Genomic DNA, 27,581 nt, shown 5'->3' with positions numbered 1-27,581 from the left:
CCCAACGAATATGTTTCTGACAAACAAATAGGTATACCTGATGGCTGATACCAACAGGTACCGAATACCGACAATTTTTTTTAACAATGTTTGAAACGACCCCTAATACCCGCGGGACCTTTGTTGTGACGAGATATCAACTGTGGATACTGATTTTAAAACTCTAAGCATGACTCACCGAAAAACGCAATTAGTGAGGAAACCCATCACTGTGCAACAAGCTTATTGAGTCAGGTTTTACATGTGAATCTTAGGATCTAAGATCTAAACTATCACCCCGTAACATTAAACCAGAATGACAATTACACCGAGACAGATAATTATTGGACATGTATTAGCATACTTTTGACGGCCATCCCCACCCAATCTATATTGATAGAAAATCATAAAAAAGATATATGTTGGTGGACTACTTACTCTACTGGACTTAAAACCCACGTTGGGTGCATCTACCCACCTAAATCAATTTAATGCCATTTCTTTTCATTTCAATTTCCACTTACATCTTCTCGCCATTTAATACCCATTTGCCTACATCTGGATCTAAGCAATGGCAGGGTTCTTGTCCGGTCTCCGGCGAATCTATCTCACCACTTACAACTGGGTTGTCTTCGCCGGATGGTAAGTTCATATTCCCATTAATAACCCACCCTTCTTTCGGTTCATAATTTCATATCTTATCTTAATCTTAATCTCTCTGTTTTAGGTTTCAAGTGTTGTTTTTGACCTTGAAAACTCTAAAGGAATCTGGGTAGAGAAACCCCTTTTATTTGCTCAATCTGCTGCCTTTTTAGAGGTACTGCAAAACCCTTGTTTGATTCAAGATTTATTTTTAAAAAATTGTTTCTGTTGTGGGCAATCTTGAAATTTGAAAGATGGGAAAGTATATGCTTTTGCTTTCCAGTTATAGAACAATTGTCAAAAAGTATTGGATAATTGTGATTTGACTAGTGTTAAGAGTTTATTTCATATACTTGCTAGGCGCTGGTCAGGCGGTATTAATCCCGGAGCTAGTCAGACGGCGGGGTAGGGACCATCGATTGATCCCGATTAATCGAATTGGAATTTATATGTAGTTTGTGAAATATACAAATATGTATCAAATTTATATATGATTTTTCTCAATTTGGACCGAGTTTGACCAAACAGCGATTAGTCGGGAACTATAATATGTGGGGTAGGGACTAGCGATTAATCAGGGATTAATCGGAGGCTAGGTGGGATTTTTACAACCATTATATACTTATAGTTCATGTGTGCATAAAGTTATGATTTTTCCATGGATGAATTTTGACCCGTTATCGTTTTCATTTCGTGCCTTTTGCTAACCTTTGGAACAGATTCTACATGGTATTGTAGGTGAGTTTTTATATTGTTGATAACCTTTTTTTATTATTAATAAACGCGGGTTTCTTATCTTGTGTTGTTTCTGGCATCAAAAGGTTTGGTTAGATCGCCCGTTTCAGCAACACTGCCTCAAATAAGTTCGAGATTGTATTTGGTATGGGGAATCCTGTATAGCTTTCCTGAGGTTATTAATCTCCTTGTTATTTATTTCGATCGTTTCGGTTCTAAATACGATTATTGAGAATAAAGATGGATGGTGGCAGGTTCAAAAACATCCTCTTATCAGCTCTTTGGTCGTCAGCTGGGGTATAACCGAGGTAAGTCTTGGATGGCTGTTAACTGCTAATTTGGTTAAAACGTTTTAAAAAATATATTTTTGGGTTTGATGATTAGATTATCCGGTACTCTTTCTTTGGAACAAAGGAGGCATTTGGTTCTACTCCATACTGGCTGTTATGGCTCAGGTTTGACCTCGATGCATGGACCATCCTAGTTAAAATTTATGTTTCCATTATTGATTTATAATGGTCATATTAGTAGTAATCTATTTCCGTTACTTGTGCAGGTATAGCACTTTCTTGGTGTTGTATCCGACTGGTATATCGAGTGAAATTGGTATGATTTATAGCGCGTTACCTTATATGAAGGTAACAAGTCTATACATCCCTACTATTATGAACCTGTATACGTATATATATTTGGTGTTTTGTCTTTAATAAATACTTTTGTTTGTTGTTCAGGAATCCGGATTGTATTCTGTAAGGATGCCAAACAAATGGAACTTTTCATTTGATTATTTTTATTGCACAATTGTTGTGCTTGCAATTTATTTACCAGGTAAGGTTATTACTTATTAGTTATGACATCAATGATCTATGTATAAGTTTGTGAATGATATTTTTATTAAATTATATGAACAATTTTTTTGCAGGGATTCCGCACTTGTATGGTTACATGCTTGGACAGAGAAAGAAAGCTCTCAAGAAACCGAAAAAGGAGTAATGTTCGAAGTTTGTAGCCGATAAATTAAAGTTTTGTATGGCCGCTTGTTGTTTGTTGGTGTATCTTTGTGTTTTAGTATGCTTTTGTGTTTTAAAGTTTGGAGCCTAAATTATTTTGTTACACAGCCCATAGATGGAATGCTATCAATACTTGGGGAAAAGAAATATTATTGGTTTGGTGATAAAGTGTACCTTTATGGCTTTACCAATAAAATCATTTACTTCATCATTTTCTTATGTTTGGATGTGATTCATATAAATCAAATATGTAATTGGTTCTGTTCAGTGTTGTGAATAAAAAAATCAAGTCAAACTTATTTACTTTTTTAACATCAAACCAGTAAAACATTGTGTACAATTGTTAAATGAACAAAACATTGTGTAAAGTGCACATGTCACTTTTAACTTAAACTCGACCCGAGAACACCTAAACCTGAACTGTAGTAATTTAGGTCTGTTCATGGTTTTGATTTTTGGGTTTTGTACCACCTCAAAAAATCCGAATATATATTATCAATGCTCTAAAACATAAAAATATGCTTGCATGAAGCATTAGCCATTCCACAAAGTTAATAAAAAAATCCGAATATATATTATCAATGCTCTAAAACATAAAAATATGTTTTTATTATTATTATTAGTTTTAATGTCATGTTACATGCAACAATTATTAAACTTCTTTTAATATAGTATTAGAAATGGAGGAACAAACAAAGGATCGATACAGACTCAAGTTAAAAGCACAGGGGGCATTTAGATGGTTTTGAGTTCTTCATAATGAACAGATTGCTTTGCTAATTTAATCTCAAGATTTGGAAGGTTTATTACTCTTTAGTTATGATAGTTGGATGATCTTTGTTCCTGGATGGGTAAGTTTTTGGGGCATTTTTACTTTTGGTGTGCGTGTTGTGGGTAGCGGATGGGTGTATGTGAGGTAGAAAGAGAGTATATGGTGGTTTGGGACCAGTTTGATCAAGCAAATTAAAACACTAGCGGATTTAGAGAGGGCTGTTTTATATTGGTGAGGTCGAATCAGCACATATTTTTACTAAAAGCAAGGGAGAATGGTATATGGTTGGTGCATGATACAAGGTCAGTCTGGTTGTCCGAGGGTGGCTGTTATATCTATTTGTGAGATGGCTCTAGTGGTTGAAGGTATTTATGATTTGAAAGTTGCAGAAGGTTTTTTTAGCTCCATTTATCTGTGCTTAGCAGGGGCTGTTTCTTTGGTTCTATTTTTGGGTGTGTTTGCATTGGTTTCCTCATTAGATGGTGTCTAGTCTCTGGCTGGACTCCTTTTTAGTTTTATGGCATTTCCTTTGACCTTTCATAGAAAAATAAAATAATGACTTGGATAAACAGACACCTAAAAATTGAAGACCAATCTTTTAAATCACAAGCACATACATGACTGATACATGGTCCACCTTTTTGGAGGTAAGGATGAGTCAAGGAGTATGATCAAGGTCGGGCGCCAATTATAGAACCGGGTCAGATGAAGATCATCAGCTAATCAGACCACCTACCCCATCCGCATCAGAGCTAAACCTTAGCAAGTTGCATTACTGTTCCCAATCACAACCATACTGCACACATGGTTCCACTACTGTGGACCATACCCATTTAGTTATCACCATCCACAAGAATGGGGAGTTCAATTTAATCACCCACTAAAGAAAGATTCTAGCCAAAACCTAAATGAATGGTTACTAACCAACTATACAATAACATTTAATAAAATTTGTAAGTTGTAACCATTTTTTCCTCTTATTTTGTACGACAGTAATTGAACATGGTTAGACGTAAATGGGGACCAAAGAATTCAAATAAACTTATTCTCAAATGAATTTATATTTTGGTTAAAAATTGTTCAAACAGGAGATGTACTCACCCGATGTACCAGAGCTTTCATAATCCTAGAAAACCAGTGGAGTTGCAGATATTAGTAGATTCCGAAGAATCACCATTGCCACACGAATCATCAATTATTCGTATCTGAGCATTAGACATCTGCATAAGCTTCATTCCAAAATGCAAATTAGCAACACATACACACGGCCAAAAAAGTGAAAAAATAGTTTGTTTAACCTGTCTAGAATAATAACTGAAAAGGTCATATCACTCTTTTATGTGAACGGAAAATTTAACAAATGGTTTTTAAAGAAATTCTTTGTTTGTTTTCTTAATAAGAGAGAGTTGAAACAGGAGAAAGAACACTAGCTATACCTTAGAGCGCACGACTTGTACTTGTCTTAATTTGTCATTCTCCTCCATGAGTTTCACTTCCTGCATGTTTTGCAGACCTTAAGCAAGTTGTTAAATAGCTACAAAATGATCATTTGCAACGTAAAAGGCTGCAGGAATATACCACATACATATGCATTCTCTATATTAATCCGTATGTGTCTGTATATATATGTGAATGAATAGACCTTAATTGAAGGGTTCTTTCTGCAACTTCGTTAACTAAGTTGGCATAGTTGGCGTCTTCAACCAGCTGTAAAACAAAATGAAATCTTTATACATAGGCTGCAAAAAAAAAAAATAATAATAATAATAACAATAATAATACATAAATAAATAAATAAATAAATTAAATCTCTAACTGAAGCCACTCACATAATCAAATTTATTAAAACAGAAATTATTATTATATATAGTCTCTGATAGTTAATCAGGATATAATATCTAGAGTACCTAAGTATAAAGAAACAAAAATATAACAGTATGATCACCTGTAACTCAAGGGAAGGCTGGTTCAACTTCTCAAGATTTTTCGAGTGCAAGCTACGCCTTTCAAGTACTTAACCATCTATGTATATTAAATATAACAGTATGATCGACTCTTTTCTGTTTATTATAATTCTTGACACTAATTACATACCCTTAACATTTATGTATATTAAATAACTTTTTAAACATACTATGACTCAAACTATATTAATATATCTAGTAATTCAATCAACTAGATAAACATGCAATTTAAGAAACCTACTAACCGATAACTCTAAACACTAATTAGTTTTATACTCTTTAGAAACACACCCCTTCAACTTTCACTTTTCTTTTAAAACCGACCCTTTAACTTTCTTAATAACTTGTTTTAGGGTTACCTTCTCTTGCTGTTTTCCCCCTTAATCCTGAAAACGAACCGTTCTCTTGCTGTTTTCCCGATTGAACCACATGGGTCATGATCGTTCCTTCTTCTTGTTCTTTCTTGCTTCTTCTTGAGTTCTTAATTGTTTTTTTTTGCTTTCTTCATTCTTTATTGGTCTAACTCGAAATATTGAGTTTCATGCTCTTGCTGCAGCTCGAACCTGTTTTCTCTTTGTCCTAATAAGAGGATCAGATTACTTGCTTTGTACTTGCTCCTGGCCAACTTGTTAACTAGTTTTCTTGATGAACCTATTTCAAACAACTCTTGGATGGTTATTACACGAGTTCTATAATTGTCTAAGAGTTGTATGGGTTAATACTTGGTAATTTAAGGTTAATCATATACAACTTAATTAATCTTAATTGGTATTTTAAGTATAATACAAAGGTTAGTTTTACTAAAATATCAAGAACAATTTACTTAGTAATTTAAGGGATTGTCTCATCTTTAAATTAAGTTACCTTATAAATATTTAATATAAACCACTTGCTTGCATAAAATGATGTTTTAGTGGAGGTTATGAAGTTATGCATATATATTTTTTTAATTATCATGGAATAACATGACTTAGAAATAAGGTGTTATTCCCACATTTAATCACCATAGCAAGCTTATATTACATGTTTACCAATGAATTGTTATACCAAGTTAAGAGGAGTTTTAACCAATATGATACACTTTTATCAATTTTCTCTATAAAAAAATAAAAACCCAAAAACAATATCTTTAATTTATGCTTTTAAATTTCTTTTAAAATTTACTTGTCAAACCAAAAGTACTATGATGTTTACTTCCGATTAAAATAAATACAACGAATTAGTAGTAAAAATCAAATAAGTGTGTCTGTGGATCAATACTTAGTTCTTACTGATACTATTTTACATATACGACATGTACACTTTCCTATTTGTGTGTGGTCTAGCTAAGATAGAAATCATTTTTAAAAATTTAAAACCCGACATTAATTGTTTGAAACAAACCTTTTAAAAACTTAACACTTTTTCACCACACACCACATATTGCATCAGGTACTATGTCACACCCCTGCCTAGGGCCTAGGCGTATGACCAATGGTTGGTACCTGTTTTGCAAATATATCAGAGTTAAGTTCTTTTAGCGGAAGTCATAAAATATTATTATAATGAAATCTCGAGAATTTAATACCCGTTTTGATATTTCAAATACCTGCCATTTTAAAATATGATTCTTCACAATATTTTGATTAAAACATATGAGCCATCAGATCACCTCTAATGACTATGTCCCCAATCTTCTAATCTGGCTTGCTTGTCTGTTCTACCTTTACTGTTTCTCTGAAATGTGGGGGGAAAACACGTCAGCTATGTGTTGGTGAATAACGCTGACTCAATAAAAAGATTTTCATAATATAATCATATACAAAATCACCTTCTTTATGACACAACACCAATAGTGTTCAACGACTCAGTGGGCCTCATCCCATCTCATTGGAACTAAAAAATACCAATAGACCACATAATCGGACTTCACTCGCCCTAGAGAAAGTCACTTGCCTCATGGTCAGTATGATTATAGTGGCCCACTACAAATCATCTATGAATGGATCCAGACACATGTGTATTTTAATATGAGTGTTTAGTATTACCTTGTATCAAAACGTTTTAGAAGATTTGAACCAACCCTCATGCAAATATTTCCATAACTCTTTTACATATGGATAACAGTCCATAGTTTCAAAGAGTAAATATCTTTTCAAAATATACAGTACATAGACGTATTCACGTCATAAAACATTTCACACTATAAAAAGATTTGGACGTATTCACCATATAATCAATGTGTCTCACTGATAATTGCTCGATCTTTATCTCGGACCTATAGTACGAGAATAATATTTCATAAATAACTAGATCTACAAATCTAGCTTTAGACCTTTAGTCTATGTACATAACCTTTACCTTGATGCTCTTTTCTTAGAAAACACATATGTATACTATGTTTCTTCATCGTGAAGAAACGTGTGTGTGTGTATATATATATATATATATATAATTTCTTCTTTCATAAGAAATATATTTACACAATAATAAAGAATAATATTTTATCCATAATCTTATCTTATGAAAGCTTATTACAATTACTTATCTGATCAAGGTATAGACTATATTCCTGACTAAGGTCTAAGCCATATAAAATAATAATAAAATAATAACTTAAGCAGAACCCCTACCTTATTCGGGTATTTTATTTGCCTAAGCTTTGTGCGGGCAACACTTCTATTTCCTTATCACGTACTGAAGCTTAAACTATCAGAACCTTGTTTCGAACTCGCTTAACACATCTACGGGTCGTTAAAACTTCAGTTCTTACACGAATTACAAGAAATCGGAACCACGGAACCTCACACGAGTCGGGCACGTCTCCCAAGGTTGTGTGTGTGAAAGTGAGTGTGAAAATGGGATGAGATTGGTTCAACTCGTAGCCCCCTTTTATAGGCAAAGTTTTGACCACCATCGCGTAGCGCGATGGGGTTTGCTCTTCATTCGCAGGCAGTTACGGGGACTTTGCTTTTAGCTTTTAGCCTTCCTAGCTAGCCGACAAAGGTCGAACTTTCTTACTTCTTTATTGAAAGCGAAAGATAAAACTGACTTACTGAACTTTTTTATTGAAATTCCCCCTGGCCATCGCGTAACGCGACGCCGCAATCCACCAGAGGTTACCACGTGTTGACACGTGGTTGATCCGGTTACTTAACCGGGTCATCGCGTAGCTTGATACCCCCTTCTTTCTGGACCATCGCGTAGCGCGACGCCTCTTTTTATAAACTCATGGGAAACTGCATCGCTTAGCGCGATGATCTAATCTGTATATCCATCGCGTAGCGCGATGGGTCTGGAAATCAGAATTTTTATTTTTAGTCCTTGAACTTTAGTATCATGTCACTTCTTGGTCTATCTTCCACAGTTTAAAAATACTAAAGCGGCCCTTATGCGGCTCGTGGCGATGCGAGCGTGCGAAGTGCAAAGTGGGCCATCAAGCGCCACATTGCGCCCATCGCCCTTCACCCGAGCCCGTGCCCGTGCGCGTCGGGTGCTTCGCACCCTCCGCTAGGACTAGTGAGAGTGATTAGCCACATAAGAACATTACCATGGAAAACTCATTCCTTATAAAATGCTTTCATTTCTTTCCTACTTTCCATGTGGATGGAGTTTCCATACTTATTTTCCTTAACATAAACATGCATTCATTTCTTTACTTTATTTTTCCCATTACTTATCTTATGAATATTTTTGGTCCTTCACTTTTAAATTTTGTCAAATTTGGACCAAAATTTTATGGGTGTTACATACTACCCGATTTCAAGCACAAAAACCATAACCGGTATAACCGGTTTTGGGTATAACCGAACGGTTAACCAGTAATTAACTCTGAAAAAAAAACAGTTTAAAAAAAATAATTTAAAAACCTAAAAGCGGTTTAGGTTAACTTGTTATCAACTGGTTTTGGAGTCAAAATGAAAAACCGGTTACTAACCACCGGTTTTTTTCTTGGTTGGAACCAGTTAAAGAATCGGTTAGGGAATCGGTTAATGACCGGTTAACCGGTTTGGACATGCACCTCTATGCATCAATATGAACTTGCATCATAATTACGCACAATATCATGTCCATGTGTAAATGATTAAGTACAAAATATAAATTTATATAAATAATTAAAAATCATATACACCTGATAATGTATAATTATGAATTAATTATGCAACACACAACATAAACTATATAAGTACAACCGTTATTGAACGATAAATCAACTTTTTAATTATTATATATAATAATCGAGAAGTTTGGCGACGCAATCACGTGATTGGTCCACATGACCACACGCGGTTGATAGGTTTTTATTTTACTTATTTTATGTTTCTAATTTGTAAATTGCAGGTTTTGTATATCAAATTTGTGTCAGCTTACAGTCGCAACACGTGGTTTTTTCTGATGCAGCTTTTTTTGCAGTTGATCCAGACGAAACAGTTCACGGCCACAACGTGCGTATATTTTTGGTTTTTGCCGCGGTATTTTTTATTTAAATACGTTAATTTATTGTAATATGAGTGTGGACAAATTAACTTATTGCTTTAGTTTTGGCGTCGTAACCCAATACCGACCGAACTCGTGGCGGTTCGCCACCACAACTAATGGTTTTCTTTGTACATTTAGTGCTGACAACTTTGATTTCGGTCGAATTTGAGTTAGTTCGCAAGCGCAACATGTGAGTTATTTATCACGTTTTTTTTGTTTAACGATTCCAGAATTAACGAATTCGTATTAGTTCGCGATTGCAACGCGTGTGTTTATTTTTTTGTTCACTGGATTTTTTTATATTTTAAATATGTTAACATGTTGTATTTAGATATGAAAGAATTTATGTTTTGCCTTACTTTCGGCACCATAACCAGACTCTAACCAAACTTTCGTAGGTTCGCAACCGCAATGCGCATTTTTGTTATGTTAATTTGTTGTATTGGGGCGTTAACAAAGTTTTTTTGAGGTTTGTTTCTGGTTTCGTAACCCAGACTGATCGAATTTACCTCGACTCGCAGTCGCAATGCATGGTTTGTTAAGTTGTGCGAGTGTGACCGTCAATAAAATCAACCTGGCGCAACGCGCCGGGAATCTATCTAGTTATATATAATAATTACAAACTTTGGTGTCGCTATGCGTCAATTGGGTCACTTGGCGGCTACATATTAGTTCTTGGAATTTTTTTAGTTCCGATACTGTGACAAACATAACGGAAACCGAACGAATTCGCGTAGATTCACTGCATTCTGTTTTAATTTCGGTACCATAACCAATGTGACGGAAATTAGCCAAATTTGCGTAGACTCACCGGCTCAACTTTCGGGATCGGCAATGCTCGGATCTTCCCAACGCCCGAGTGTTACCGACTGACATCACTCAATTGATCCACCTTAAATTTTATACGGTTTTGTTTTATTTTTGGTTTTTAGTTCCGATATTATAACGCACTTAACCGAAACCGACTGAATATGCGTCGACTTGCCGCCTCAACGCCCGAGACCGACAAAGTTTGGGTTTATCATCGCCCGAGTTTTACCAACCTGTCCGGCGCAACGCGCCGGGTATAATACTAGTTTTTTTATAAAACTTATATAGCCGTATTATACTCAAATAAAAGGTAATAAAATTATCAATTTTGTGGTATAATAATAATAATAATAATAATAATAAAAGTATAGAAAAGTTATATGAGTAAAAATAAATTGTTAATAACACAGATGATTGTGGCGTGGCCAATGTAACACCTTTGGCCGGGTTCTAATGCTTAAAACTAATGTTTGGGATTTGTGGTTTCAATTTTGTAATGTGGGGTTTAACACTAAGTTACGTTAAGTTTTTCGTTAACTTGGGTTAAAATAACCAAAATACCCTTAGCCATTAAAAATCAAAGAATCAAAACCATTAAAAAAAATAATAATAAGAACCTATAAAAATCACCTCTCTTTTTCATCTTCACGATAGGTTATGCATGATTGTTGGGTTAGATCGATTCTAGCTTTCCTTGCTCGGCATGAGGACACAACAAGTAAAGAACCCTTTGAAGGTGATCCGAGATTAAAACTTCCAGGATGTTATATGATCTTAAAAGCAAGTCAATTTAATGTAGAATATATGTATTAGATATTTTGCATGCGTATAATATGGATGAGAGAAAAGAAAGGGTTGCCCCTAGACTCAGTTGAGGATGAACCGTGTCGAACTTAGTTGGTCGCAGACCTAAACGTTGTCTCCCTCAAAAACCACCTCACACTTTGAATTAGAGATCTAACAATCCAAATCCCCAAGAAGATCCATGAAGATATGCATATAAAGTGACTTGATTAAACTTACTTCACTTGATAGCCTCATCACTCATTACAAATTTTATGGTTCTATCTAAAGTGTATCCTACAAGATGCATTACTTTAAGATTAATATATTGTATAGTAATTAAGAGTTAATTACACTAAGAGTCTATATAATTCGATCCTAGTAACAAGTTTAGGATTTAAGTTTAAAATATGGAACCTTTTAAACTTAGACTCTAATTCATTTTGAAACTAATTGATAACATAAATGTTATTTTATAACAGTATTAAAACATAAACAGTAATAACCTGAAGGTGGTGGCATATTAGTAAGGGTATGCATTAGTACCCCATCAAAGATCGTGCATATTAGTAAGGGTATGCGTTAGTACCCCATCAAAGATCGTAGGTTCGAATCCAACTCCCACTAGTTCTTAACATAAAAATCTCTTTCACACAACACAAACTGTGTAAACATGCTTTAAAAAACATGGATAATAATTAAAATATTTATATGTTGTTTCCTTGTGTACTTAATTATTTTCTTGGCCAAAAAAGCATAATATATATTGAAAGGAATCAACCTTTAACGAATTAAGTGAAAATTATTAATGATTACACCATAATAGAACCGATTTAAAGAGTCAAAAACCACCTTTCAAAATTTAAAGAGTCCTGGAAGAGATCATCACCATCGTGTCGAGAGACTGAAGATGTGAAAACCCACCAGAAACCTAGTTTGAACCGACGACCCATTTGTATATGAAATGAAAGGATAAAGTATTTTGGTTGGTTGGTCAATGACAAAAGGTTACATCAATGGGGAACATAAAATGACCCCTTATTCCTTTTTACATCTTTCCTTTCTGCCATTTTGGATTTGTCTAGGGCTGTTGATGTTGACAATAAATGGTGAACAAGGAACACTTAAATCCCTTTTGTCATGCTTTTCTTTTGTACTTTAGACATATTTAACTTCGTCTTAGTACACTTTTGAATATGTTATTACTACATACTTAAAATCTTTTATCCAAAAACATATTAGTGTGCGATTTCATATTAATATTCATCCTTGTGAAATTCGTTGCTTATTAACCAAAAAAAAAAAAAATAATAATAATAATAATAAATATATATTGTTTATGGACAAGTTAAGATGATTACGTTAAGTTTAGAATCAATAATACATAGAGATATATAGACAGATGTTTTACTAGTTTACTTCACGATCAAGAAGTAATTTTATACTTGTTAGCTCAATTGTTGTTTGGCACGAAAAAAAAGTTCAAGCAGCGGTGAGTGAGGGGGCGGCAAGTCTAAGTATTCTGCGCTTCAACATGTTGGTTATGGGCTTAAGGTGTGTTTAACTAGTTTTATGAGTTTTCTTAATGACCAAGTTTGGGTTATTAGTTTCTTTTGTTAACAAAGTTGTATTAGCATTATATATAAATGTCACCGAGCTAGGATTTCATAAGAGAGATGGTAATCAAAGTTAATTTTGGTGTTATAATAATATTGGAAGTTATCTGGTAGTCTTAGTTTCTTATCGTGTGTTTTTTGAGTTGAATGTTTTCGTTGTAGTTCTTAATAATTCTTTTACTCGTATATACATAATTATCATAATTATTTTATACTTTGTTAGTTTGTTTAGAAGGATAAGCTGGAATAGAGTGGTGGTGTTGACAACAAAAGAATTTGGATATCCAAAAAGGCAGCTTTATTCACATGAAAAATTAGAATTATGTATGTAGAAAAAAGAAGACATAAATAATTATTGTCAGCCTAATCAAATGCGCCGGAAAATGATTGTGTTTGAGGGGTGGTCACTCTTTGCCTCTCATTCATTTCTACCGTCTCTTTTCATTGGTATATTTTTCTCTTAAATGGCGGAATTTTATAAAGAAAACGAAAGGAAAATTACAACAGAAAGATCAAAAACAAGCTACAAACCGGCAATGAACAACACTTATAAAGAAAAATTGATAAAATTAACTTTACACCATGATTCCCAGCCAGCAATCGCCCTTTTGCTTCTATTTTTCACTTAAGGGAAGGCATAAGCTTTAAAGTCACTCACCGTTTTTGTAATCGAACAACTTCTTTGTTTAAAAATGTATCTATTCTCATTCCTTGTCTTCCACATTGATTAAAGTGTATAAGATAAGAATACTCGCCCTTTTCATTTGTATATACATACACATTTTTAATACCCGGCCATAACACAAATTAATTCAAGGTTAACTGCATTTGTGACACTAGACACTACAAGTGGGCCTAGTGGTAACACAAGTTATTCCGAATGTATTGCAAATGATACCTTTTTTAACTTGGACTCTTTTTTAGCTTATTTGCGTAAAAGTCAGTTGATGTTTTATGGAAGCATTTGTGGTGTAGGCTAGGTTGGGTGTACAATATCGCTCTGTAGGTTACACATCGTCTTGCAAGAATTTGAACCTACCACCTCACTTTTTGGGAAGCAAATACCATACCAATGGACCACTAGATCATAGGTTATGGCATGAATCTTAACACTTGGACCTCTCGCAACATAGTTTTCAAGTCTCCTACATTAAAACCAACTATATAAGCGCACGTGAACATCGAAAATAAGAACATACTTGGTTGTTGTGTCTACTTGGTGAGTTAAAAGTCTCCCACATTAATATATCCGATCTTCATGGTGAGATCGACATTCATTTTGTCAATAAGAGCTGAAATTTAGTTTATATAACGATACGCCAACTTGTTGATATATTCAACAAACCGGCCTGTTCCTACACACATGCGCATTTAATGTCTTTGTATTTTGGGATGCCGTATACAGCCCGTTGTGAATACCTTATTTAACTTAGGTACGTCGAATACAGTATTATAGATTTTAATTAAGGTTTGATTAAGATTAAGTTTGATAGTTTATAAATATATTGTACTATTGAGCACTTTTTTTATTTTATCAATATTCTCACAAAAATCATATTTGATATAACCCTTCAAGCTTTAGTTAGCAAAGTGATGGTCTTTTTTTAAGCACTATATTTTATTTAATTTTTTTTTATTGGTGAGAGTTGATCAATCTCTCATCACTTATATATACAAAGTTTTATCCAACACGGCAACACTTGATACCACTAGGCCAAAGGCCTTTTAGTAGATACATATTTAGTACTAGTCGTTTTACGTACATCTTCCAGATAAATTTATCCTCGAAATGAAACTCATTTTTTTTACCAGTTGATAAAACAATAGCAATCATTCAAACAACCTTTACGTTAATAAAATAACATACAAATTGTGGACTATATATAATTTCATTTTAATTCGTCAGAGAGGAAAGAAGAAATAGTTAGAAATAGGATAATTTCCACCTGTCACGGGTGTACCCCTGTGGCCCGACATATGACGTGTCCATATTGACCCTAAATAGAACTCACATTCACACTATCACTCTAACCTACATTATATAAATCAATCCATGAACTCATGAACTCAACTCATCCATTTCGACTAACTTAACTTAATTTAATTACAATTCTCTTTTAGAATTCAAATAATGATGCAGTTTTTACCAAGTTACGGGTATGAGTTCAGTGATTGTTCAGGTATCATAAGAAACTTGGTATACAACAATCATGGAGTAGAAAACTTTTCAGCAAACGAGGAGGCGAAGGTGGCGGCAGCTGCGGAGGCGAGAGCGGCAGCCGCTTGTTACAGACACAGCGAGGCGGAACGGAGACGAAGGAAGAGGATCAATGGCCACCTTGCCACCCTCCGTAGCATCCTACCCAATACCGTCAAAGTACTACCCACTTTCCATATTTGTTTTACTCGTTTTATTATTTAAAACCATGTTTGAAAATATGACATTTTTAGTAACTTTTTTAAACAACTAAATTTTTGTATGCTGTAAGGGTTTGAACACCTAACCTCCTATTTAACATAACCATTCCATAGTGCTTTTGTCATTTCGTTTTTCCATTGTTTATTTTTTTCTTTTTACACGTGATAAAAAAAGTTAAAATATTTTAATTTTTTATCCATTGCTCATGGTATTTAAATGTCGTGCTTCCTACGTATAAACACTTAGATTATATGTACAACTACCAAACTAACCTTCTATATGTTTTTTTCTCAAAAACTTATACCTCACCTATACATGTGTAGGTTATATACATTGACTTGAAATGGAACTAATTAATTCATATCTTTTGTATTTGATAATTAAAACCAAACCAAAGTACATATATCTTTCTATTTTGCTTGTAAACTTTTGAAATAAAAAAAAAAAAAAGACATTTTGATCACAAAAGTCATGTTGATTGCAACATTTTTATTTTTGGCAGTCAGATAAAGCTTCATTACTAGCGGAGGTAGTACGGCGAGTGAAGGAGTTAAAGACAATAACCTCGGAATTGGAATCAACGGGTTTGGATCAAAGCGACAACACAGCAGGAAACTATGAATACTATGTGATTCCAAGTGAGAATGATGAACTTCAGTTGACATACGTTGGGGAAGATTCTAGTACCCAAAAGATAATGATAAAGGTGAGTATTTGTTGTGAAGATAGGCCTGAACTCATAGCGGAGTTAACAAGAGCATTGGACATGGTACAAGGTAACTTAGTACGGACAGAATTAGGGACATTGGGTGGAAGAATAAAATATGTGTTATGGGTTCAAGTCTTGGCAGTAACAAGAGACCAAGGGTTACACGAGCTAAGAAGAGCGTTAAAGACGGTTACTAACCGTGCATCGTTCGTGGATCCTCCTAGAAACAAAAGACCACGCTCTTCAAATTGTGTCTAATATTGGTTTTTGAATGGTTTTTGAGGAATTATAATTTATAATGTGAAAGGGTTTTTACGCGTGTTTGTTGGATTCTTTCCGGTTTGAAGTTAAGCTCATTACCGAAAATATATTAGAGTTTGTTCAGTTACATATAAGTCTTCGCACGAGTCGCTCATGGTATGATCTGATGAATAATGTCGATGATTAGAGTTTATTAGTTTTATATAATTCGTCGCATATGCAATGCTTTCTCACATAGTCACATTTTCGGGTTGTACAAGCACACCGCCTACTATGGTGTGTGTATTTAATGCTTTAATGTTCGGACTTTGTCCTGTTCTCCGATCTTTGATTGTTGATTATCTTGCATGTAGTTCATTACATATCGCGATCCATTAGACATATTCTTAACAACTATGTTGGGCCAATAATGATAACCATTTATCGTCTCTTATGTATGATATATGAATTATGATCTATTGTTTCAAGTAGTTTTCGACAGAAAGGATGTTGTATTACTGTATACATACATGGACAATTTTATTTATTTTTTCTCCAAAAGACAACTAATAAACTCATAATATGTGATTATATTTAGGGATCCACCACGTACGTTCGACCCATGTGCTTGTAATTAGACTACAACCACATCCAATTTGGGTACTTTGCAACAGCCAGATGCATGCATGGGTTCACGAGCCTATAATAAGTACCTTTCACTATGCTGTCTACTTGGTTCACTGTCTTGTAAACTCCACACAGAATCTTGGTGTCAGAAAAAAAAACAGACACACTTTGTCGAGTTTGATGGATGGATTGTATTCACCCTCTTTGAACCGACAACTCCTTGCTTGGGTAAATATATATGGATGGTTAAATGTCTTTATCCTTTCATAGAAAAATATTAAATTAATAGAACATCAAAATCGACGTTACCCATTTTCGTATTTCAAATGCGTCATGGATAGCGTCCTCAATCATGTTCATATCAAAGTATTTTGAGCGTATTGAATGAAAACGAAGTCGTAAACAGACCAAAAGATTTTCTTTATATATAGGGTGAATCAATACGAAGCTCAATTGACGGTTAAGAGTAGATAGTTATAATAATTATCTACTATTGGACAATTATATATGCGAAAATTCTACAGGCAATAACTCAGTTACCGTTGAGCAAATAACCACCGATAACCAAGCTGCTATCGATGATCAGTTTAGTTACTACTTATGCCTATTTGCCATTGTTATGGCCATTTCCACGCAACTTTTCATCAATGAAAACCCGACACTAGCGTTGCCTCTTGGATCCCACCAGGGGGTTAGGGGGTAGTGCCTCCTTAGAACCCCCAAATCAAATAGTCTTGAACAAGTATATACTATACAGCACACCTAGCCGGTGTTAATGTAGTATGAATGGAAAATCAAAATAAAAGTTACCTATTTAACAAATAGAAAATCACTTGAATAACAATTTTGATTAAATATGTATTACTCGAACACTCATTTAACTTTTTAAAAATTTCACTATTTGACATTCATAAATATCTACAATCAACATAGGCCATGTGGATGATTTTTTGGTTGACAATGGCTGGGAGTAAGCAGTATCATATTTGCCAGAGATGTGTTACCTGTTGCATAAAAAAATGAATTCCCTTCTACTAATTGAAAATTTTGGAGAGTTCGGGCAATGACTAATTTAGAACTTGTTGGTAAATTGTTCATTATGGTGTTCTAATTGTCTGGATACCGGCTACCACAACCATTCTCTTTTTATCACGGTGTATCCAACATCGAAAAGATGTCGTTGTTTGTCCTTAACACGAGTTTTTTTTTCTAAGTTCAGTGCATTAAATAGAAGGATTTCAGTTCCCTAGAATCGTTATAATTGACGTAAAATTGAACTTAAAAAAGTATAGAAAGGAGTAAATGACTAGTAAAATTGTAGCCAAATATAAAATGTCTCGTGTATATACAGAAAACCCAAAAAAAATATGACACTAACTTCTATATGGCTGTTTCCAACCCATTCTATTCATCAGTGCTTGTAAAATACAAGATCTCTACTGCAATTGGTTTTCAAAGCTTCCTCTAATGCTTCAGCTTGGTCAAAACTAATTTTAAAAGTTACCATTGTTATGCCATCTTTCCCAGTCTCATAATCTTGACTAATATCCTCAGCTTTGAATGTCTGCAACTGTAAATTACCAACCACGAGGTTATTATACATAAATATATAAAATTATAAACAAGTTTAAGTATTTACTGCTAGAACATCAAGTTTATAACCTAACCTGATGGTAAACGACCCCCAAAAGATCGAAAGTAACCTCAACGCCCATAGGAACCTGTAACATAAGGTCTTATATGAGAACACATATTATTGATAATAGTCCAGATTAATAATTTACGATTTTTAACAAAGTTGTTTAATAAAACAACCATTGAATCACATATCCCAATAAATCATTGTACTTGGAAAACTCTTTTAACATTTTTGGCTTTTTGCCCCAAGATTTACCACTGCAATGTTTAGTTAATCCATGAAGATTATGTTCTACTGCCCAAATATTTGCTCCAAATTGTATTTTTAACTCTTGTGCTTAATATATCTGGCAAATCTTGAACATTTCGAAAATCATATCTTGAACTCCTTGTCACAAATCATATTTGACAATTTTGGAGATTTTTACTATGGTTTAAAAATAAAAATAAAAATTCAAGATTTAATTTTTATTGATCAAAGGGGCCAAAGATTTGCTGAAAAAGTGCTTCAAAGATTAGCAAAAACATATGCAACTTATCAACAAGGGTTTACATTTAACTAGGAGATAAGAAAATTAGGAATAAGTTTCACAACTTGCAAAATGTATTCAAGATTCGTGAAACACAATTACGGAAAAAGTGTTCCTAGTATGATATGCTAGAAGTGTTTACAATTTGTCAAATACAGTTTGGGGAAAAAAAATTTAAACACAAGAATTCACAGGCTGTGAAACATGACGTGTTTTGATATCTTATAAGATCTATTATTTTAAATATAAATGTGATATGGCAGTTTAAACATGAAGCATAATCTAACTAGGTTAGCTAAACTTAACAGTGCTTAATCTAAGGTTAAACATACAACTAATTTTTCTGAGTACAGTTTTAACAGAATTTTACCAAATACAGTTTGGACTTTTGAAACAACTTGCCGCGTTCAGCAATCACAACCGAAAAAAATCTTTTTGAAGATACCAAACTCCGATAAGATTAAAAAAAAATTGTATTTGACCAACTTATGGCAGGAAAAGAAACAAAAGAATCAGGAAAGCTCACAAATGAATCCATACAATCAAAACAACTGCTAAAGAATATTACTTGAGATTTAATTAATCGCGTAGGGGCATTTTTCAAGCATTCAGTTGCAACTCCACCATATGCCCTGACTAATCCTCCGGTACCTAGTTTGATCCCTCCAAAATGCCTAAAAAATTAACAAACAACGTATTATATTATGTTATTATAAATGAAATATAACCAAATGTAGCAGAAGAACAAGTCCCACATTATTTTCCTCAGTTAAAGTGATAAGAACGCTAACTATTTTTAATGAAGTAGATGATGGAAAGTGAACATGAGATAATATTTACCTAATGACAACAACCATCACTCTATCTAATCCTGAATTTTCAATAGCAGAATGTATCGGTTTCCCAGCGGTACCAGATGGCTCACCATCATCATTACTTCGATACTGATTTCCAACCTAGAGTTCAAGAAAACAAATCATGAGCACTTTTTAACATGAATGCATTATCATAAGCACACACACATATGATATACCTTATAAGCCCAGCAATTATGAGTTGCGCGTGGATCTTGAACCTACACATTAATATAAGATGAAATCAAAATGTTTAACGTACAGCACCAAAGCAAATCATATAACAAGCTAACAGAAGTTACTACAGCTAATATAATAATAATAGTGTCACTTAACTCTATCAATGTTTTCCTCTCACTTTAGCCAAAAATGAAATGCATAGATCATAAAAGTAGCAGTAGTATACCTATTGTCCTATCCCATAAGCTTATAGAAAAAGAACTTCAAAGATATATGATAATAATTAAGAAAAAATAACCAGCAATCTCATAACTTGAAGGTTATCAGTGAATAGGTGCAACCATTTTGTGCATGTATGTTGTATCCGGAGGCAAACAACATGCATTTTTTTGAGTATATAACATATCAATTCGCCGTATTTAGGGGGTGTTTGGGATTGAGTTTGAAAAATGCTTATTAGCTTATTTGCTTTTTCAAAAAGCCATTTTGAAAAGCCAGGATTTGGGGCTTTTGAAAAACTACTTTTGGACCATTTCAAAAAACTTAATTAGGAAAGATTTTTGTGATTGCCAAACACATTGGCTTTTCAAAAACATCAATAAGCCAATAAGCATTTTTCAAACTCAATCCCAAACATGCTCTTACACAGTCCTAATTTGTCTGTTCAACTCAAATTCAAAATATTTAACCTGAAAGCGTCTGTATATATGGAAGCTACTAATTACTTACAAACATAATAAGCTTAATAATACGAAACTAAAATGGCTTATTCACTAAATGTCAATTTTGAATCAATTAACTGATAAATTAATTACCGTGTCTTCCAATAATCAAAAAGCTGTTTTCTAGCATCAAATTGCTTTCAATGATCAATAACTTTCCCTCAATCTTAATTAGCATCAGTAATAATTTCGTATTCAGCTATTATTATTATTATTATTATAAAGCCCTAATTTTGAACACAAAATTAGGCAATTTACATACTGGAGCAACGGAATTATAATATGGATACCTCGGATAGGAAAGATTGGGCAGAACGCTCATCGGGGATATGACCGGCAATAGCGATGAATTTGCTCTTTTTGATTTCACGCTCCAAGCTGATTGTCTCTGCGATCGTGGTGAAAGCACCGCCGGTGTTAGTGTTACGGCTGGTGGTTGCGGTGGCCATTGATCTAACAAGGATTAGAGATGAAGAGATGCGGTAATGGTAATGGTAATGGTGGTGGTTGTGGAGGTAGCAGTGGTAAGGTGATATCAAATTCGATGCCCGCATTTGGAGACACCTCTTCAAGTGGAAAACCGGAATCGTTTTTCTTTGGTACGGGTGTTGATCGGGATTGGTTTCGGGTTACTCGATATGGTTTTCGGGTGTTGGGGTAACAGGTTTGTTCGGCTAAGGGTTACTGAGGCCTTGTAGGTACAAGTGAGATCAGGTAGGTAAAATTGAATTACATGAATCGTGAGAACACATCAAACGCGTCGTTATCACGAGCGTTAATTTATCCGACCATATGTCTCCATTTCGAACACACTTGATGCTGTGTACAGTCGTCTGATCCTCCCTCTGAAACAAAATAGTTTCAAACTCGTGGCCAAAAACCCGTGTTTGTTGCTCCACCATGTCTTTGGAAACATAGACCCAAACCTTAGCTAACGCTACTTCTTCATGGCTCCATATTCATGACGCAATTCATTGGGGATTTGATTGCTCCATAAGTCCATATGTAAAGATTTGGTTGATGAAATGGTTAAGCGTATGGTAGGAAGTAAGTGAAACATGAGTAGGAACTAGGAAGTATTATGTATTTTAGAAGAAGTGGGATTTTAAATAAAAAAATGAGGATATTTAATTTGAAATTTAGGAGATTGGGGGGAATTATATCCGTTGAACGGCTATATTTGGGTAAAGGCTACGGGGGATGCAACCCCTCAGACAGACCCGGCGGAATGTTTTTGGAGGGTGGCGGCGGTGTTCCCTGCGATGTTAGTACTTCTCGGGGGTACCCGTAGTCTCACACCGTCCACCCTAAGTTATATAAGTTATAAGAAGGTTAAATAAGGAATCCCAAACACCCCTAAATCATATGGACCAAGTGAAATATAGACATGTCATCGTCCTTTCTTGACCCTTTGAAAATTTTGAGCAGGAACATTAATTTCTTGCTATTGAACTAAATATAAGTGAGCATGTCATGGTTAACCATGGTTATCCTTCTACACTAATAATAAATGTCCTCATTTTGTCTATGACATACTACAGTAACACTTCATAAAATAAATATATTTAATTAGGGAGTCTTATGAAATGAATTATTTTATTAATGCGACTTAAAACATAACAAACAGCTTTTATTGCTGAAAATGACTGATTTTTAATTTGAATACGTAATAAATGATTAATTTTAATCGGCGAATATCTTATTGTTATTATATATATATTATTGTTCCCTCTAAAAAAAACAGTAAAATGGGTTAATCTAAAATATCCAACTTTTAATCCTCCCCCGTTATGAACTCCTACCGTCACCAAAGCTCTCTCAGCGACTTCATAATCCCCAATCGAGCAGAGCCAAATATTTTCTAGGGATACTGAACTCGGTCGTCGATTTCATATTAGTGAATAGAGGAATTGGGAAACTGAAGAGGTAGGTCCCAGCAGAGCTCAGTTGGACCCGCAAGACTCACCTTGAAGAGAGACGTCTGCGCAGTATGAAACTTACTTTTGTTGGTTTGATTTTGGATTTCATAATTACTTGTAGCGTTGTTTCAATCATTTGTTTTTCCCCTCCGATTCCTTCAATTCCGTCATCATTGGATGCTTCTCTCAAGGTTCTTCTGTCAGTTTTCGTGGTTATAATGTATAAGTATAGCATCATATGCTATATTAGATTATTCTGAATGTTTAACGAAGAAATATTTGCTTGATGATAGTTATAAATCTTAATTGATGCAGTCTAATGCTCTCCATCAGTCAAAACAGTTGTCTGCACGATGGTCTTCATCAGTTCTCTCATTTTGGTGTAATTTCTTCTCTTTGAATTTATTCATAACCACATAAGGATGTAATTTACTATGCTAATTTGGATCATTTGTTTTCATCTAGGCTCTGAGGATGTGAAAACTTCTGGAGGGATTAGAAATAATGTTGATGCTGAGGTGCTTTTTAATTAACTTATATATATATATATAAACTTAATTGATTTATTTTTGTGTATGCATACAGAAATGACATTAAGCCATTTGGAGTACCTAAGCTCCTTAACCCACCTATGGGCTGCAATTCCAGCCCCGAAGGAAAATGCAGGGAACTCAGGACCATCGGTGGCCCGTGTAGGAGAAATAATAAAAGGGAACGATCACAGACAGTATCACCTCGTAAGTTCATACGGGCCTTTTTTCAACTTCCATTAGTCTATATATGGATCTTTGGGGTTAAACTCGCGACCCTATTTAGCTGAGCAGGTCATGTTAACCTGATCAACTCATGGGTTAACCCGTTTAACCCATTTGTTTTTTACTTTAATTTATTAAAATGTGTTATTTGTAACAAATTAAACTGTCAAGTATTCTATGTCAAATTCTAAAGCTAAAAAGCAAAATTAGTTGATTTAAAATTAAGGTACTAAAATGAACCATGGTGATATAGTTTTTGAAATGCAAAAATAAGTTTTTTCTAATGCTTCAATTCTAAAAAGAGTTTTTGTGTACAATATTACCAGGTGGATTTATACCCGAATGACAGTTCTATTGTTCACATTCACAAGCAGTATTTTAAGGCGAAGTTCTCTAAAACAAGGGGATTTTTCTGTTTTTTTTTAATGAATATAGTAATTATTGCTAATTCTGTTAGTAACTGTAAAACGAACAATTTTTCCTGCTTGCGGTACTCAATGGCCATATATAAGCCTGGCAAAACGAGCAGGTTAGGTTGGACGGGGTAACGGGTCAAAACGGGTTATGAAAAATAGGTTGTTTTAAATGAATCTATTTTGTTTGGGTTAAAACAAGTTTTTCAATCATTGTGTGTAGGCTATTTTTGAATCATGTTGATGGCATAAATTGAGGTCACACTCAGAATAGTAAATCAGTTTTGGTATGAGCCTTGGATGTTGTTGACTACAAAGTCCAAAATGGGGTCAGATGATGAATTAGAAGAATATTCGTGAAGGCAGAACTGAAAACTATATTTGGCTAAAGAATGTGAAGAGAATTATATTAGGAGTTTGGCATAATAGAGCTGTCAATATTATTCGTAATGAGTGTGAATTTAGGGTATATATGAGATGGATAGGGTATTTTATGTTTGTTTAGGATCCCTTTTTAGTGATTCGGTGGTTGTTGATTTTACTTGGGGACATGTCCGGACAGGATTAAATAACCCTTTTATTTGTAGCTTTTGATGTTCAAATTATAATTTTTTCAGGTTCTTTCCCTTACCGAAAAAGAAAGATAGTACCGTTTGGTTGTGAGTCATTTTCGAGTGTATACAAATTTTATTGGGTTGGATTATCATGAAAAGGGGGAAGTAAATGTATTTATAATAGATATTGGGCGTTCAATCTTTGTATTAATTGTTTCGTGGCTATTGGCCATCTTGAAGTATATTACTTTTTGAATGGGTTATCAAGTTAAATGTATGCTTAAAATCATTTTGACTAACAAGAACTGAGCAGTGGTGTGGTATTAGGGTAATAACAAGTTACGAACACCATATTTTATTCTCTTTGATTTTAAAGTGTAAACATAGCGCAGTCCAGTTGCTATGTTGAAATGAAATATGTGAGTTGATGTTAACAGTTTGTATCTATTTGGTGCTAAATTGATGATTATATTTGAACCACCTAATGCAACATAGTTACTATTCATGAACCCGTCCTATAAAAGAACATTATTCTTCAACAAGTAATGTATGTTTGAGTTTTTAGACTGCTACATTTTCATATAATTGCACTGTTAGTGTAGATGCTATATTCTACTTTGATATTTTTCTTTATTTTTTATGTGTGTTTGTTGAAATAAATAAAAGAGTTTATAATTTATAACAATAAATTACCCGTCCAACGGACGGGTATAAAACTAGTTACTACATGTTCAAAACACTAGAACATATTTATATATTATCTTATCCAACACGTTTGCAAGTGGTTATTTTATTTTAGTTGTTTATTACATAATCACTTTCAAGATCACACTAATTAAGAGATCTTCCTTCTTCATTGGTGCACCCGTGATTTAATAATAAAAAAGTTAATATAATGACATATAGAGAAAAGGAGATAAATAAAGGTTGATAATCTTGGCTGATTAGTAGATTGAACCTTTAAGAACACAACCTTTTAATTTATTTATCTAAACGAGTTAAAAGAGATGACACACTATGAGTTTTAGTTAAACCGTTGAATCCCAATTCATATATATATGTTTGTCAAAAATCATCAAACTAAACTTAAACACATTTAAATCGTGTAACATGAAAATGATCATCTATCTAAACAAGTCAAACAGATATATGGGTTGTAATCAAGTAGTAAACGTGTTAAACATGTTAACGGGTCGTAATAAATGAGTTAAGTGTGTTTACATGACTACATGTTTAGTTAAACACTATAAACATTTGAACTAAACAATTCAAACACAACACGTTTATTTTACATATTGCAATCAAAAACCTTTTTATTTTTGTGCACTATGAAGTTACCACGCACTCTCCTTGCACGTTAGGAAAAAGAAGGTTAAAAATCTAAAAACTTATCCTTGAAAATTAACTTAACGTGTGTTACTACTTTAAAGGCCTTGAAAAATACTTGACGTATCCTTGAAAGATACAGCACATGCTCATGACGGTGACATGATGAATCATTCATAATTAAAATTTTATATTGTTTTTTTTACATAATTCATATAATTCCAAATTTTTGTCACAACTAACGAACTAGACCATAATAATGTCTATATTTTAGTCAGTCCATTAAATTATCGTATTTGACAAACATTGCGTAAAGTTTGTGAAATGCGTTTTACTATGTCCTTTTTATATATGTTTACTTACTTGTTCAACTTCCCTTTGTAACGCCTGTTTCGTAGATCAAACATCCTCAAATCCAATCTCCTTCTCCATCCACATAAACCCTAATCGATTCAATCCATCCGCATTAACCATTTTCCAATTCAGTTGCTCAGACAATGGGATTGAAAGGATTTGTTGAAGGTGGTATAGCATCAATAGTTGCCGGATGTTCAACCCACCCGCTTGATCTCATCAAGGTCCGGATGCAACTACAAGGCGAAAACGCCCCCGTCCGTGCTGCTGCACCCGCACAACTGGGTGCCAGCATCCCAGTCCCCGGGCCCCAACGTGTGGGGCCGTTACGGTCGGGATGCGGATCATCCAGCAAGACGGGGCAGCAGCGCTGTTCTCGGGCGTATCCGCCACAGTTCTCCGTCAGACACTTTATTCGACTACCCGGATGGGACTTTACGATATGATGAAGAAGAAATGGACCGATCCTGAGACCGGAAATATGCGGTTGTGGAAGAAGATTGGTGCCGGGTTGATCGCGGGTGGGATCGGGGCGGCTGTGGGGAACCCGGCTGACGTGGCAATGGTTCGCATGCAGGCGGATGGAAGGCTACCCGCTTTACAGCGTAGGAATTATAAAAGCGTGGTGGACGCTATATCGCAAATGGCGAAAAACGAGGGGATTGGTAGTTTGTGGCGCGGTTCGTCTCTTACGGTGAACCGCGCCATGTTGGTAACTGCCTCGCAGTTGGCATCGTATGATCAGATTAAGGAGACGATATTGGATAAGGGTGTGATGGAGGATGGGCTCAGGACCCACGTGACAGCGAGCTTTGCTGCAGGGTTTGTGGCTGCAGTGGTCACGAACCCAATTGATGTGATCAAGACTCGGGTTATGAATATGAAGGTGGAGCCGGGAATGGCCCCACCTTATGCAGGTGCAACTGATTGCGCGTTGCAAACCGTAAGGACCGAAGGTGTTATGGCACTTTACAAAGGGTTCATTCCTACAATATCAAGACAGGGACCGTTTACAATCGTGTTGTTTGTCACACTGGAACAGGTTCGGAAATTGCTTAAGGATTTCTGAAATTATTGGATGATGAACATAGATGATTTCAAAATGATTGGCACCGATTAATAGAAAAATTCTCGGAATACAAGACCCAACATGGTATTAGATTGTTAATAAGTGACTAATCCAAATTGGTAGAGACGTATGTTTTTTTTAATGAAGAGGTTCCAGGTTCAAACATGAGAAAATGCTAATAAATTTATCGTTGTATGGTAGAATAGGAGTACCATTTACCGTTAAAAAAACAATATTAGACTAAGTGTAGTGAGCGGGATTGTCTCGCCGCCTCAGCTTTCCCCAACGTCAAACACCACTACATGGTTATTATCAGAGTTGCTAAGGGTTTCTTTGCCAAGCCCTCAATGGGCATGAATGTTGAAGGTGAGATGATGTCCACCACTTTAACCAAACATCAACTTTCTTTATTTTTTTGGTTCTTTTATTTAATTTTTAATTAACCACTACAACCTTGTTAAAGTAAGGGTTAGTTAAAGCCCACTGCCTTCGTTGCAGTGGCA

The 27,581-nt window shown here is 34.6% G+C and overlaps 1 protein-coding gene and 2 pseudogenes across 2 annotated transcripts; 2 read left to right on the top strand and 1 right to left on the bottom strand.

Moving 5' to 3' along the window:
* The first annotated feature begins 549 nt into the window (after positions 1–549).
* LOC143554503 (very-long-chain (3R)-3-hydroxyacyl-CoA dehydratase PASTICCINO 2-like) lies at positions 550–2,577 on the top strand (annotated as a pseudogene). The gene is made up of 9 exons (XR_013139030.1): positions 550–621; positions 707–796; positions 1,341–1,359; positions 1,443–1,531; positions 1,611–1,664; positions 1,741–1,811; positions 1,913–1,994; positions 2,088–2,184; positions 2,279–2,577. The product of XR_013139030.1 is annotated as a very-long-chain (3R)-3-hydroxyacyl-CoA dehydratase PASTICCINO 2-like (transcript).
* Positions 2,578–18,413: 15,836 nt separating this feature from the next.
* Positions 18,414–21,200, bottom strand: LOC143554502 (uncharacterized). Its single transcript, XM_077044240.1, has 5 exons — positions 20,979–21,200; positions 19,966–20,007; positions 19,773–19,888; positions 19,501–19,606; positions 18,414–18,485 (listed from the first exon to the last, which is right to left on the bottom strand). Exons 1-5 carry the CDS (start codon positions 21,135–21,137, stop codon positions 18,420–18,422), a joined length of 489 nt encoding a protein of 162 aa, XP_076900355.1. The 5' UTR covers positions 21,138–21,200; the 3' UTR covers positions 18,414–18,419.
* Positions 21,201–26,125: 4,925 nt separating this feature from the next.
* Positions 26,126–27,101, top strand: LOC143554501 (mitochondrial uncoupling protein 5 pseudogene; annotated as a pseudogene).
* Positions 27,102–27,581: the final 480 nt, after the last annotated feature.

This window comes from Bidens hawaiensis, unplaced genomic scaffold, assembly GCF_021521415.1.
Source record: "Bidens hawaiensis isolate Kalapana, Puna unplaced genomic scaffold, B.hawaiensis_p1.1 tig00017718_1, whole genome shotgun sequence".
NCBI lineage: Eukaryota > Viridiplantae > Streptophyta > Magnoliopsida > Asterales > Asteraceae > Bidens > Bidens hawaiensis.
Note: the sequence above shows the minus strand (reverse complement) of the source record. Positions and strands in the feature narration are given on the sequence as shown.

Coding starts and splice junctions, on each gene's coding strand:
- LOC143554502 (XM_077044240.1), bottom strand. CDS start 21,137: ATGGCCACCGCAACCACCAGCCGTAACACTAACACCGGCGGTGCTTTC. Junction 19,889..19,965: donor ATAATTGCTGGGCTTATAAG/GTATATCATATG, acceptor CTTGAACTCTAG/GTTGGAAATCAGTATCGAAG. Junction 18,486..19,500: donor CGCGATTAATTAAATCTCAA/GTAATATTCTTT, acceptor CTTATGTTACAG/GTTCCTATGGGCGTTGAGGT.